This window comes from Leptopilina boulardi, unplaced genomic scaffold (genome assembly GCF_019393585.1).
Source record: "Leptopilina boulardi isolate dan_hultmark-lab unplaced genomic scaffold, ZJU_Lbou_2.1 LbouV2_399, whole genome shotgun sequence".
In the NCBI taxonomy this organism is placed as follows: Eukaryota; Metazoa; Arthropoda; class Insecta; order Hymenoptera; family Figitidae; genus Leptopilina; species Leptopilina boulardi.
In genome coordinates, this window is record NW_026137972.1 from 455,496 (window position 1) to 472,079 (window position 16,584).

General features: G+C 28.1%; 1 protein-coding gene across 2 annotated transcripts in view; it reads right to left on the reverse strand.

Moving 5' to 3' along the window:
• LOC127289096 (hemicentin-1-like) overlaps window positions 1–16,584 on the reverse strand; it is a 32,184-nt gene that overhangs the window by 9,590 nt on the left and 6,010 nt on the right. Inside the window, exons 1-2 of one of the 2 annotated variants that reach the window (XM_051316863.1) lie at window positions 5,256–5,425; window positions 510–640 (exon numbers count right to left, since the gene is read on the reverse strand). In XM_051316863.1, the coding sequence (XP_051172820.1) occupies window positions 510–576 (67 nt within the window). In that variant the 5' untranslated portion in view covers window positions 577–640; window positions 5,256–5,425. Of the gene's footprint in view, window positions 1–509; window positions 641–5,255; window positions 5,426–16,584 lie in introns of those variants that run through there. The other variant, XM_051316864.1, reaches the window with a different exon arrangement.

A 16,584-nucleotide genomic window follows, 5' to 3' on the forward strand; every position in this document is an offset into this window, starting at 1 on the left:
ATTGTTAGTTTTAATTAATTAAGTTGAATCAAGCATTATACACGGAGAAAAATGGAAAAACGAATAAAGTAACTTTTACTACTTTAAAAGTAAAATTGGACCTGTCCGAAGTTTCTGCGCATCTCTGGCAACTTTTACTCGAAAAATAGTAAAATTGACTATTTTTGTAGTAAATTTTACTGTTTCCGTAGTAATTTTTACTATTTCTGAAGTAAATTTTACTATTTTTGGAGTAAAAGTTGCCAGAGATGCGCAGAAACTTCGGACAGGTCCAATTTTACTTTTAAAGTAGTAAAAGTTACTTTTTCTTTTTTTCCGTGTAGGGAATATTGTAAGTTTATTAAATAGGAAAAATTTAAATACCCATTATAAAATTATTACATCATTTAGAACATAACGTACAGTTATTAAAAAACGGTGAATTATTATGGAAAACCTATTTATTAGAGTATTTTAATATTAATGAAAGTGTCAAAATTAAAAAATTATACAAACTACATGCTTCTTACCAGTATGAGAACTTGTAGATGAACACAATAATAAATAGATATGCAGTAGAAACTGTATCTTCCGCATGACTATTATTAAACAGTTAACTGTAAGTGTCCCCACTTACATGTCTAATGTTTAATTTTGACATCTGCAAAGTGAAAACATTAACAAGCATTAGTATTCGTGAACATATAAAACTTTTATAGTCTCTTGCGGGACGCATAAATATTCCCCACATTAAACCTGTTGGAATTTTTGTAGTCTCGAATTAAAAATAGTAGAATTTTATAAAGTAAATTGTATAATGAGTTCAATTTTCATATCGAAGAATTTCTATTCAACTAAATTTTGATTTAATAGAATTTCTATTTAACTTAATTTGTTCTTTTATCGAATTCTAATTATCCAAATATTATCTTGACAATATTTCCATTAAAATGGATAATTAGCCATTTTAACTGACATCAGATTCGTGGTCAGAAACCCCAAAAATCCCCGAGTAATTAATTTTTAACAAACTCTTTGAAATAAAGAAAGTCGCCATAATGGATCCACCATTTTGAATTTTTAAAAACCGACGTCGAATTTGTAATCAGCGACATCTCAAACCCCCCAACAGTAATTTTCGTGCTCTTTGTTTGTGTTATTGAATTTTTCCTTTTTTGCGACCATTTTGGAGGCGCCATTTTGAATTTTGAAAAAATTGTAACTGCAATTAATGCCTATCTAAAAGTTATAATATTTTGAACACGATATTTTGTTACTCTTGATATTTCCTAAAGATTTTTCGATTTGAAAATTTAGTTTGAAAGCAAAAGAAACAAAAAATTCATCTACTTTTTTTGTTTAAATAATTATAACTTTTTTCCCTTAAGTCGAATGTTAATTTTTCTTCCAGATACTGAAAGAGGACGCTTAAATACATGAGATCTGCCCTATGCAAATTTTTTTGTAGGTTGCCAACATCGAAAACGATTAGCGCGAACATAAAGAGAAAAAAATTAACCGGACGAAATTGGGTTAACTGAATTCTCATTTAACAAAATTTTTACATAACAAAATTCTCATTTAACAAAAAACTTTTATTAAAAAAAATTTCTATTGGATCTAATTTTTATTTAACAAAATTTTCATTTAACAAAAAAAAATATTTTTTATGAAATTTTTGCTATACACATTTCTTTTAAATGGAAATTGTATTATTTGAAAGTTCGATGTATTAGAAAATGTGCTTTATAAAAATTCAGTTAAATGGGAATTCTATTAAATCAGAATTTAGTTAAATAAAAATTCTTCAATATGAAAACTCGGCTCATTATAAAATCTACTAAAAATGATACTTTTTTATTCGACAACAAATGAATTCCAATAGGTCTAATGTGAAAAATATTCATGCTTCCACGAGAAAAAGGACCTTAGAGGTAGAAAATTTTAGGTTATGTTTTTGATTTTTGGATTGAATATTCAAAAAGATGATCAACTTTTAATACAAACAACTTATATTTATATCTTAATTAAAACCAAAATATTCAATAGAATCTGATTTTTTGATCTTATATAAATAAAAATGAACGTTTAATCAAGCTAAAAATATTACTAAACGTAACCTTAAATTTTTTGCTTTTAAGCTCTCTTTTCTCGTTTAGCAAGTACTGATCAAAAAACTGATTGAACGTTCAATCCGAAAGTTTTGTCAGGATTATTAATGCATCTTTTTTAATAGAGTAATGTAGTTCCGCAACTGTAAGCTGTGGGATTTGAATTTTTGACATTTTAAACGTCAAGCCAATGCAATAACTTTTAATTTTTGGACTGAAACAATCCAGGAATAATGCCATGTACATGACCTTGTACACGAATTTTCAACGTACGCGAACTTTTGCTATATATGGGTTGGGCGCGGAAAAGTAGGTTAAAAGTAGACTTTTATATTTTCTCTTGAATAAAGCGGATAAAATTAATAATAATTTTACTTTATAAGATCATTTGACAACCATAATGGACCATTATTTCTGAATATAAAATTTTATTAAAAATTTTGTTATCATTAACCATTTTTTTTAAATTTATTAATTAATAAAAAATTTACTTTTCTTTAGGTAATGTATGAAACTGTCTATATAATTGTGATATTGATTTTATTTTTAATTTTGACCATATAAAAGCTAGAAAATTTTCACAACAAATGAAAATAAAGATTGATTTCTTTAAACTTGGCAACGATGTTGCTAAGTGTTTTGTAGTTTTGATGTTAAATTTTTATTACCAGTGGAAAGAAAGAAAAACAGCAAAAATTAAATTCATGTAATTCATGACACCGGAAAAAGAATTTAAGTTTAGATATACGAGTAAGAAAATTTTAAGTGTTTACTAAAAATAATTGACAATTTTTGACATTTGTATATATTTCAAAAATTATGAAAAATAATTCCAACATAAAATGAAAACAAAAAATAGTATTAAAAATTTTAAATTCTGTAAACCAATCGATTTTTTCAAATTTCATTGAAATCGAAAAACTAGAGGCGACAACTTTGAATTTTTTAGACACTTTTTGACTGATACATTTATTGTAGTGTTTCACTTCGATCCAAGAAATTCAATTTTTTCGAACAATTTTGTTCATCTCGGGAGACGTCAAATGTGACAGCTAGAAATAAATTTAAAAATTTTTTTATATAGTTTAAACCATTTCTATACAGTAATACTCCATTGGTGGAAGAAAATAATCAAGTTCGGAGCAAACCTTGATCAAAAAAAGAGAAAATAAATTGTAGAAAAAATTTTTAAACATGGATATATTGAAGCACAAGAAAAATTGACGAAATGCGGAGCTTTAGAAAATTTATAAAAATAAATAGTATGAAGAATTAGCGTAAATAATAAATTAACTGTTATTAATATTAATTGATTACTGAAAACTTCTTTATCAATTTAACTATAAAAATAATTCAAAAGAAAAAGAAAAGTAAAAAATAAAAATATTTTTATTTTATGACATCGGATGTCGTAGCACGTGATAATTTAAGTATTTTAATAGAAGCAACAAGCAAAAACCCATAAAAATTTAAAGATCGACACGACAAAACTTATTGCCAAGTATTTTTTTTATTTCCTTTTAAATAAATTATTTAGTAATAGATTTTGTGGAAATTTCGGATGTCATAACCTAGTTGCCACCAGCAGACATTTTATGAAGCAAGTGCGAAGCAAAAAAAAGTGTCGTCCGTAATTGGCCGGACAAAACACGCGTTTTAACGAAAAACGCTTCACCATGACGCACAACTAATTCTAATTTTTTTAAACAATATATCAACGGTTTTCAATCTGTTTCATATTCACCGCATTTTGTACTCGCCAAATTAATACAACTACATTTCATTAAACAGAAAAAATTAATAATTATTGAAGTTATTGTCAAATAAGTGAAGGCTTCACCATGACGATTCTGTGATTCCCTATGTAAAATTGGCGCTTTAAAAGAAATTTAATTTTAAAATTTAAGATTTAAATAGTGAAATCTGCATTACCATTAATCGATAAAACAGATTTAACTGTTTCAATCAGTAAAGAATTTCACCAACTTTCAGTGAAATATGACTGAATTGAAGTGAAAATGTTACTAAAGTGATTCAGATTCTAACTATTTCATCAGTGAAATCACATTTAAATCTGTTTTACCGGTTACTGATAATACAGATTTAACTGTTCAAATTCGTAGTAATTCGACTTATTTTTAGTGAATTGTAATTGAATTTCAGAGGAAAACATACTGAAATAATTCAGTTGATAAATTCCAACTATTTCATCAGTGAAATCTGTTTTACCGATTATTGGTAATTCAGATTTGACTATATTTAAATCAGTATTAATTCCACTAATTTTCAGTAAAATATAACTGAATATCAGTGGAAATCTTACTGAATTAATTCAACTTTCAAATTTCAACTATATTACATCAGTATATCATTAATTCGAAATTTACAGAGTACGACGTCCTGAATATCCGGGTGCAATATGAGGGTGTCTTTTCTAAAGTTAGATAAAATTAACAGTTTACCATTAAATTTTGATATATAACAATTAAATGCTAATAGGCAATGTGCATAGAATAGTTTTATGGTAATGGAGAAAATAATTTATAGTGTTTTTTTTATTTTAAAATATACTTTTACACCCAAAACGTTAGCGATGAATATTGTATAATATCATAAAAATAGACCTTTAAAAGAAGTTTATACTTAAAAGTCCAGAAAAAGAGATTAAAATTATTAATAGCCCTCTGTAGGATCTTAAAAGAACAAAATATGTATATTAAATACAATTTTTAAAAAGTTTAAATATACAGTTTCTTGGAAAAACTATTTACATTTTCTAAATACATTTTTACTTTTTTCCGTTTTATAAAAATATTTTATTTTTTATAGTGTTAAAGTAATTAAATATAAAACGTATTTTGTAAATGTAAACAATTTTATAATTATTGAAAGATATTTCACAATATGTAAATTAATTTTATAATTAATTATTAAAACATATTTATCCAGAGAGAATGATAAAAAAAATTTCTTATAAAAATATTTAACTACCATTCTTCTTTTAATAAACTGTTTTATTTTTGCCATCTGTTAAGTGGTTGATGTTTTATTAAGTGTACTAAAAATGAATGAAAAATGTTTTGTCTTTTTTGCTCCAGAACTAATTACATTTTTATGATGAATAAACATTCATGCCTTAAAAATATTAAAATATAAATTATTTACCTTAATTTTTGTTTAATAATTATTGAAAACTACACAGAGATATTTTATTGAATTTTATCTCAACGTATTGAGATTATTAGTGGTATTTTTAAATTTATAATTAATAACGATTCTGAATAGTACTGTAGATAAAAATAACGTTTTAGAATAATTTAATTTATCCATATTTAATTTTAATTAAAACAAAAACATTATACTTTTAATTGTTCTTTTATAGTCAAATTAATGCAAGTTTAACGAATTATTTTTAATTTTAATTTAAATTCCCTTTATTTAGGTTAATTTATATTTTTTTAGAAATATTTTATTTATATAGTTTTTTGTATTTTATGAATATAAATTTACGACTTTTATGACACTTATTCACTTATTTAAAATATTTTCTGTTTGAATTTTTTTAATTAGAATTTTTTAATTGAACATGTTTATAGACGAGTGTTTTATAATTTAACTAGAATGGTATTTTCTTAAAATAAAAGAAAGAGAGTTGCTTTTATTAAATTAGACAGCACTTTTATTGAAATTTTGCACGATTGTGATTTAGATTACTGTATCAATGCACTTTGGAAAACGTGAATTTGGCAGATAGTAGTAATCTCATTGCTAGCAACGTGCTTTGTAAGGGGTGCGGCGAAACTGAGAACGGATAACCAAGTCTACTCTACTCTGCTATCTCTATTTGAAGGTGGTGTTCTCTTTCTCTCTTCACCTCTCTCTCGGTGTATTTCGTTTTACTTCGGTGGCACCCTCTCATTTACTCAAAGCTAACATTTGGCAAAGGAACAATTGTTACGCGCAAACTCCTTTTTCTGATAACATATATTTTTGTAATACAGGTTATTCTCTATTTTATTTAGTCGAATGTCTATTCGTTTCATATAGATAACTTCAAACATTTTTAAGATATCTTTATATTTATAGTCAAGGGAGTAAATTATAATAAATGCTTCCTGCTTCCCTAATGACTATTGATATGAAAAAAAAATTAAAATTCAAAACTGATAAATGACAAACATTTTTCAAGTCTGTATTCTGAGTAGAAAATGAAATTTCAAAAATTGACAAATAAAATTTCATTTTTTTGAATTGTCTTCAAAAAAAATCATTCAAATGATTTTTGATTAAAATCATTGATGATTAATAGTTTTTTGAATAATAAGTAAACTTGTAAATTAAGTTGATTTCAAGTAATAATAATTAGAGTATTCATTTCGCGGTTTTCAATATTTGTCAGAGTTGCGCCACACCCAGTTGGAACATTTTTAAAGAGTTCGATTCAAAGGAAACTAAAACTCTTAATTTCAATTAGTTTTTCTGATTGATTCATAGACAAAATTATAAATATGAAATTACATTATTTAAATTGGGAAAATTATAATCGAACCGAATTTTTCTCTAATTTTAATAAATTCTATCTAATTTACTAAATTTTAATAACATCGAATCGAGAAAAATATTCATTTCTATACTAACTTTTAAAAATAAACTAAAAATTACCAATTAATGATATTCAATAATTTTATAAGTTCAAATGAGAGATGCGGATTATTGATTAACCTGGGCTTTAATTAATTCGTTATTTTTTTTTATCACCTCCAAGTTTTGCTTGCATTTATTTTATGTTATCAGTAATATTTAATAATTAGAAAAAAGGTTTTTGTTACGTATTGTAACACAGAAATAATGGTGACAGTAAATATAATGAAATATAATTACTGTCTAAACATTTTTGAGTCTGGATTTTCATTCAATAACTCGGAAATACTTCTGTTCAAATTTATTAAATAAAATATTTGGATTTAAATCCATTTAATGGATTGGATTTCAATACATTTTCACTTTACTTTCACTCCATTTTCACTTCACTTTCATTCCACTTTCACTTCATTTTCACTTCACTTTTAGTCGATTTGAAGTCCATTCACTCCATCACTCTGAAGTGAATAAAGGAAAAGTGGAGTGAAAGTGATGTGAAAGTGAATTGAAAATCGAGTGAAAATGATTATATGTCGATAATGCAGAAAAGCAGAGTTTTTTTATTTTATGGCATTAAAAGATAAACTAATTCTGGTTTTTGAATAGAAACTTTTCAGCGTCTCCCATTTCGGAGGGAATTATTTGAGATCATAAAAAAATCATGAATATTTTCTCTTCAACGAAATTCATAATTTACAAATATTTTTTGAATTAAATATTTACGAAATATATTCGCCTAATGGAATACAAGTTGCAACAAATATGAGTCCAACTTTTTTCTGTGTTAAACATTTATAAAATATTAAATTAAATTCCTTTCAAGTATTCAATAGTTTTATAATTAAAAATATACATTGTCATATAATTGTAAAAATTTATTACAAATTATGTTTCAACAATTGTAATTTTTTACAATTCTTTTTATTAAATGTATATTTCAATTGTAACCATTATAATCATAATGATTTCTTTTGAACTTTTAATAAAATAATATTGAATATTTATTTTTATAATAACAATTTTGGGAATTTCCAGTTTAGGGTAAGCGATAAATTAATTTACAAAAAAATATTTTTGAAGAAACTATAATTTAAAGAGAGTTATAAAGTTTTTAGCAAACGGAATAATTAATGTTAATTAGTATTAAACAATGTTAGAAAATTATCATCATTTTTGCAAAATTAGGAAACTTTTGAAACGAATAGAATGAATTGCCACTCTCATAAGAAAAGATTATCGCTACTATTCAGTTAAAACACTTGACTTAAATACGCCCCCCAAATTAGACCTGTTTACAATAAACTCATTGACAAATATCTTTCATTATAAATATTAATAATTGCAACTTAATTTAACACAGAAAATGCAAAAATAAATCATTTGAGAGTTAATCTATTAAATTCAATAAAATTTTTCTTTCATTTTCCACATTATTTCCACTCGTAACGAATGTGCGACGATTCTGTCGCACATTGCGAAGCCAAGATAGAAAGTTGGAACCGTAAGGAACCCGGCTGAAAAAACTTGTAATTGAAATGAACTTGTACATTTTCTTGTACATGTTCAAGTAATGTTCTTGAACAAGTTCAGCATCCCCTGGTCAAGAAAATGTATACATGTTCTTGTACATATTTCTTTGTGCAGGTTTTATGTAAATTTTCTTGTACCAGATGTGGAACATGTTCTTGTACATGTTCATTTATGTCTTTTAAATTAAAAATTAAAAACTTTAAAGGCTGCGCAGTAGTTTTCTTAAGCCTTTACAGGTGCGCAATAATTTTTAGCATGTGTAAGTGAAGAATCTTAATAATTATAACTTATTAAAATTTCAAATTTTTTTCAAAAACATTTTTAAACAAATGTTCTTGTACAAGAACATAAACGTGTTCATGTAAAAGTACTTGTACATGAAACCTGCACAAAAAATATGTACAAGAACATGTACATTTTCTTGTACAAGTATATTTTCTTATCCAGGATCTTGTACAAGTTCTGGTACAAGAACATGTCTCAATTCCGGATGCTGAACTTGTTCAAGAACATTACTTGAACATGTACAAGTTTTTTCAGCCTGGAACTTCCTCCATTTTTTATTATTTTTCTTAAAACCATCCGATCCCTAATTTTCCAGCTCTTTTTTCCATTACTTAAGAATTTTCTTTTCCCAAATTTGGAGATCATTAGAATATTAAGTGGGGACAAATGTTAAGAAACACAATTCAAATTCGAAAAAATTCGAAATCAAGTTCTCTTCAAAACATTTAATCATCCAGTTCAAAGACTTAATCATTCATCTGATTCCAATCAATAGTTCAGTACTACAAGTTTTGAATTTTAAAGTTCGAATTCAGTTCAAGTTTCCAATCCAATTAAGAAGTTTCCTGAATTATTTTCAATATTAATAAAAAAAGTAAGTTTTCAAAAGATTATTAATTCTTTCTCTAAACGTTTTAACCCAAAATTATCGATTCCGAAGAATTTTTTTGTTCATTTAGTTGACAATTATTTCTTCTTTTTTTCCAATATTGATTACTAATTTAAAATAATTATTTTACGTTCTGGACCTAAATTCATTAGTGCTTCTATTTAGTAGTTGCTAATGAACTTTTATATATACCTGTATTATAATTTTCTAAATGTAAACAAAATTTAACTCGAATGGATATATTTTATAAAATAATAATAATAATATTTAAATAAATTATTATTATTTTATTAATTTATGTTACTTTTTCACGAACGTAACACTAGCAACATTATTTCAAACGCTATAAGTGGCTTTTCTGCTCAACTGAAGAGAGAGAGAGAGAAAGAGAGAAAAAAATTACAATTACACTGGAACACTGATTATACGGAAAGCACGGGCGTGTATCCATATAATCCGGATAGGTCACCATCATGAAAAGTATGTGAAAAAAATTTTAGCTACTCGAACTCGACTGTTCCATTCTCGTCCCATTTCAGCGCCAACATTTTCCATATAATCGGAAATTCAATGTACTTGGTAATGATGATATTACTATAGAGGAGATTAATAAAAGATTTCTAAATTGAATGACATTTTTATAATTAATTAATTTGTATATATTTATTTTTAGATTTTTTTTTTAAATCTGAATGGAGAATAAGAAAATTTTCTATAAAGTTAAAAGGAGAGTTATTATTTTATTTACACTTGACTTTTACAGCCTATCGCGTTTTACAAGTTTTTCCCTAGAACCCTATTATCTATTGCATCTATATAAACCAACTTAAATTAGAAGTACTTGCATTTGCTCTGAACTACCCATTGAGTTTTCTTGCCAGAGGAGGGAAAAAGCTGTAGAAGACATCTCCTGAGTGCAACCGGTTTTATCGACAGTCGAGTTTCAGCGATAAGCACCGGATAATTTTCTCGATATAGTAGACACACACCCCACCGTTATATACCTCGTTGTCAAATCTCCCGCTGTTGTTCCAAGCATGTATAAGTAGAGTTCTTATGAGTTTAGTTTAAAACTTCCTTACATTTTCTACGTTTTACCATATATATGAACATGTACATATCTATTTACTCTTAAGTATCTAAATGTGAAAATATAGATAAGTCCAAATTTTGAGAATGAGATTATTAACTGAGAAAAATAGAAACTTAAAGTTTCACAAAAATTAAATATCTACCCGCGCATATAAAATTAATACCTCCCTAATAAGAAGTGATAAATTAACATATTGGGGACGGTTCCCTGCTTAAAAAAATAGATAGAAATGGAAAGGAAAATAAAATTCTTTCCACTTCAATCCTGTTTCTGAATCCGAAATTTTCAAGAGTTTCTTTAAGATTCTATCAAGTAAGTTTGAAAGAAAAGCTATCCAGATTAATACTTTGTGAATCAAAAAGTTGTTCCTTCTTGTCCTATGCACTAATTACAAAGAAAATTCTATCAAAGCGAATTATTAAAAATTGTTTCCATTTATATTCAACTATTTGATGGAAATTCTATCAAATTCTATCAAAAATGAATTATTAAAAATTGTTTCCATTCCTATCCAACTATTTGATGGAAATTCTATCAAATTATATCAAAAACAAATGATTAAAAATTCTTTCCAATCATATCCAACTATTTGATAGAAATTCTATCAAAAACGAGTTATTACATTACATTTTAATTTAAATAATGAATGGTTAAAGTAGAAATTAATTTCAAAGGTAATGTATATGTCTAATTATTAAGTATGATTATATATCGTTTTGGTTTCATTTTATTTAGTACTTTAAATCGCGTTTAATTCAATATAGCTTATTTTAAAGAGAGTTTGGTGTGTTTTGCGGCCAACATTAACCAGGCTTTTGGCATTGTTTCCAATTACTTAAATAAGGAGTTTGAGCCGTAAGTCTTAATTGGTGAAGTGCAATCTTGCAGAAGCTCGCAAGGAGGGATCAAAAGTCTTCATGGAATCTCCGTTTCCTATTGAGTAGTAGAAAATAATGTTAGAAGACTGGTAAAATCAATATATGCTCAGTTACTGGTTTAATACGTTTTTGATGTTTATAAATAGTAATTTAAATGAAAAAAAATTATCATTTAATAAAGTGTGCTGATGATTTAAAAAAATTCAACCGACATTTTGCATTTTTTTTAAACCGATCACAAAATTTTTTTCTTAGCTACAAAAACTGAAAACGATCATCAGATATACATAATCAAATTTTTTTCTCGTAAGCAGCGGAAATTGAAAAAAACACTATTACCCTCAATCTGACCTATCAGTAAATATGTAAGAGTTTATCCTAATACGAAATCATTGGAAACTCCTTGAAAACATATTACGTCAATGCACTCAATGAGTATTTAGTACCTAAGGAGTATAATTTTAACATTTTCCGATTGAAACTTGTTAATGCTTTAAATTAAAAATATGAGTAGGATGTTGTTCTGACAGTTGGCTGTGCCTCAAGTCATTTAAGAAGAAGAAGAAGAAGATATTCTTAGGATATCCTAAGAATATTGTCTACATTTTTCCATAATATTTTACTAATCGTCGGTATCTATGGAAGCATTATCAAAAGAAAAATGATTATATTACTTATTTAATATCTTTTACTTATTAATGTCCAATAATTTAAAAAAAGAAGATTTTATACTTTTTAATTCAAAATTATTACTTCTCTCAAAACTTCGAAATATATCTACTAGGACTTTTAAAGACTAAAGGGTGAGTCCACGTAAGAAATATCAGAATCTGCAATTAAGTGGCTCTTCGATTTTAATGATACTTGGTAAAATTATATCTTCATATAAGAGCAATGTGTAAAGAAAAGAAATTTTTAAAATATCTAAAATTGTAGGAGTTATATATATATATCATTTTCAATTTTAGGATACTGCCCTACCGAAAGAGTGGTACTGGAATGGTACTGAATCGGACTTGGCTTGAGTTCCACTTCAGTACCACTACCTGATAACCCATAAGAAGACATTTTTAAAGTACTTTAACAATAGTTTTAAAGGTATATAAGATCAACAAACCGTCTCTCATGATATACGTGTAAAACAGCAAAAAAACATAATAGTTTGTAGAAAATTTCTGTTAAGTTTGGAAATTATATTGCAATCCCTCCTTGAACAATAGATCCCTAGGTCCTTTGTTGAAGGATTAAAATTTTAACCCGAGTTTTATTGCTTAAAAAATTTGTAATTTTAATAACTCAACTTTAAAAAATATATATTCAGATTCGTTAATATTTCCAGATTATGAATATCTAAAATTTATCATAAAATAATTACATTTAAAAAAGTTATAATTTATCTCGTATACCTTAAGTTTGATAAAAAAATGGACATCATTTTTGAATTTAGCTGACAAAGGAAATATCATATGCATAATAATGTATGAAAATAATATAAATCCATGAAAAACAAATATAATATTGAAATAAATATAAAGTTTTAGTTTAAACATATTGAAAAAGCTAGTCGCTTTTCACTTTTATGAGGGTATTAACGGTAACTCGACCCTTTTCGCAGGTAAATTTCCCAGTTCCATTTCAGTACCAAAATGCACCAAATTAGTACTGAGTTGGTACTGAGATCTCAGTTCCAATTTCCCAGTACCAATCCAGTACCACCCTTCCGGTAGGGTGATTTTAAAATTAATTTTCTTTATATCTCGGTCAATTTGTAACCGATTTTGACGAATCAAAAACGAATTTTTTCAGAACGAACTTTCATAAAATAAAAATAAAATTTTATTATCTTTCTCTAAAACAAACATTGCGATACTAGGTCGAATAGAAAAAAATCGAACACGAAAAACTATCGAAATAAGAAATGAGCATTGAGAATGAAAAATGTTAACAGAAGGGAGAAACATATTTATATTTCAAGATTAGAAATGTACAGGTGGAGCTGCAGTTTATTTCGTCGAAAATGAGCGCTAATATTTAAATTATATATATAAATCACAAACATTGAAAATGTTTAAATTGTATTATACGTTGTAAAAATGAATATAACCTATTGAGTTAAAGCCACTTGATTGGTCAAAATAATTATCGCGCGATAATTTTAAAATATGTCATTCAACTTAATAACACTTAAATATTATAATATATTATTTTTTTTGACGAAAATTTTTTGATGTTTTTTTTTTAAATTCATGATTTACAGAATGTAATTTTTTAAATTACCATTTCAGTGACTATTTTAAAAGACTGAAAAATTTCTTTTCACTAACTTCACATTATAATTAATAATTTATCAGAAATTTAAATTATTTATCTACAAAGTTTATAAAATAAAGACCTTATATAAAATCCATTGATAAAGTATTTTATCAACAGACTATAATCAATTATAAGCAAATTAGGACGTAGTGCCATAAAGATGAATATAATTTAAAAATAAAAAAAGTAGAAAATGATTAGTGCAAGAGAAACCGGAAGAAATGAGTTAGAGAAGGATAGATAGATTGTTTGTCCTTCTCTAACTTATTCTTCCGGTTACGTTTACAATTACGATTCCGGTTACGTTTCTATTTTGCTCAGGCCTTTCCTGCCTGCAGGTTACCATGGCAACGCACGGGTGTGAGTGAGGCAGAAAATCGTTAACTCCTTAATGCTGATTCTATACTCACCTAAAACTGAACTGGCGGTCCGCTTTTCCGTGACGCTTCCCATTTTTAACTACATCCATATATACAAAAAACGTAACGCAAATGCCAGCAAATGCGGACCGCTCACGCAGTTTTAATGCTGATTCTAGGCCCTCTCCAGAATGGAGCTAAACGCAACGCAGACGCGACGCATCGCAATGCTAAGCAAATGGGGATGCGTCGCGTTTGCGTTGCGTTTAGCTCCATTCTGGAAAGGACCCTACATCTGCCTAAAACTGCGCGAGCGGTCCGCATTTGCGTTACGTTTTTTATATGTATAGATATAATTTAATATGGGAAGCGTCACGGAAAAGCAAGCCGCTCGCTGAGTTTCAGGCGAGTGTAGAATCAGTCTGAGTATAGAATCAGCATAAAGGCCTTTCTCCAATATGTTCCTAAATGTTTAGGCCTAAGCAGAATAGTTTCGCGAAAAACATTCGCGAACGTGAAACATGAGTTTGAAAAGGACATAGATATATTCGTATCCTTTTCTATCTCATGCATCTCGTTCGCGAATCTATTGTGCATTAGCCTTTTGCGTTGCGTGACTAACGCGTTGGTTCGCAAGTGCAGTGACGTCATCAAAGCATTGATAGCAATCGCGAACAAAAAGTTTGGTTTATGTTCCTCTTATCCCTGATTTCCAACTTTACAATTTTTAATTCAAATGTTTCTCGATGGCATTTAATAATTTTAATTATTTAATATTTTATAATTAAAAAATTCAGTATCTTAAAATCATAAACCAAACTTTTTGTTCGCGATTGGTATCAATGCTTTGATGACGTTACTTCGCTTGCGAACCATTGCGTCACTCACACTGAATTCTATATATCTGGAATGCTGTCTGCCATTGAAAGTCACGAGCCGAGAGAGAGGGCTGAATCCCACATTCCCCTCTTTGTCGGTACAGGTCCATTAGAAAATATTTAACAGTATGTAAACATGACATAACACAGTTAACAGTAAACTTTTGGAACGTATTGTACTACGCCTGCGCAGTTTAGCAAGAGAAGGAGAGGGATACAAGAATCAGTGGTCACTCACGCAACGCTAACATTCTGCCTGAACAGAATAAAAACGCAACCGGGAGAATGAGTTAGAGAAGGATAGACATATTGTTGGTCCTTCTCTAACTCATTCCTCCGGTTGCGTTAGCGATTACGATTCCGGTTGCGTTTCTATTCGGCTCAGGCGTTTAGGAACCTATTGGAGAAAGGCCTTAATGTGATGGGAGCGGTTGATTCGTGTAAATTACTACGTTGCGGAAAGAGAAAGTTATGTACTTAAAGGTGCTTTTATACCTTCGGTATATTGGTCAAGTGATCGGATGGGTTGAATTTTCATGGTCGTATCACATAATTTTATTAGCTGCACTAAAGTTTCCATTTTCACAGTTTTAATCTTTAGAAAACAGTAAAATGGAATTTATTGTACTTCAATCATATTCAGCGATACGACCGTTAAAATTCAATCCAAGAGTTTGCTTGACCAAAATACTGGAGGTATAAAAGCACCTTAAAGATCTTTTCTCTCTATCTCTCTCAACTCGGAGTCTCGGACGCAAGTGATGGAGCATTTACACCTTTGGTAAAAAAAAATTTCACTTTCATCTTCCAAAATGCAAAAATTAAATTGGTTGTCCATTATCTACCAGATTGTGAACAACTAATCAGGTTTGTGTATTTCGGAAAATGCAAAGTAAAAAAATTTTTTACCAAAGGTGTAAATGCTTCTTCTTCTTCTTCTTCTTCTTAAATGACTTGAGGCTTAGCCAACTGTCAGAACAATAAACTTAGAAGACGAAAAAGTTCTAGAATACACTATATGCTACACTGTTGGTAATACAGGTTAGACAACAGCAAAGTAAATCCAGCTTATTGGAAATTGAGATTGAATCAAATATATTGTTCGCTTGGAAACGGACAAGTCGAGTACAAGGAAAATGACTTTGCCATACGTTGAATCTATTCATGAATCATAATAAACTCCCATGAGAAGAATACATGTGAGAATTGAATTCAAAGCGTATAGGCCATACATTGATATATATAATTGATCTCAATAGCAATTTCTAAGTTTCAATCGGAAAAAATAACACAATGGTTGCTTAAAGTAAGACTACCGCAGTCAGGCTCCCTCTGGGCAAAGCAATGAGACAAACTCAAGTTGAGAGAGAAACATCAATTGTACTTGTAGCGCGGGAAAATGTCAACACCGGGTTTCAAACACTTTAAATATACTTAAACCTTGAACAAGGGGTATACAGTTAAGATATTAAACTGTCGAAGACCACAACACTACAAGGTGACACCACAAATATACAAAAGATGTTTACATAGATCTACAAAGCATTGTAAACCGCAGAGGTCACAGCACAATAACAGTGAGTCGTCTCAAACTCAGATAAGACCAGAAAAATTTATGAAAGAACACGCGGATCAGAATGAAGTAATAAAATAGATTCTCAGGATGACACAAAAATTTTAGATATTTCACAAAAGGTTACGATGAGCGAGGGTAGAAGTCACACTCGCTTATAGAACAAAACTCAGAACTGATCAGGATTAGAACAAACTTCGAAGAACACATCAGAGAGCACGTGGTAGAACGAACGTTTTAATAAAAAGGTTATATAGTTGCTTTCAGAAGCAGAACAAATCATAAGTATTTACTACACAGAACTTGACTAAGATGAACTAAAACTTGTTTGAAA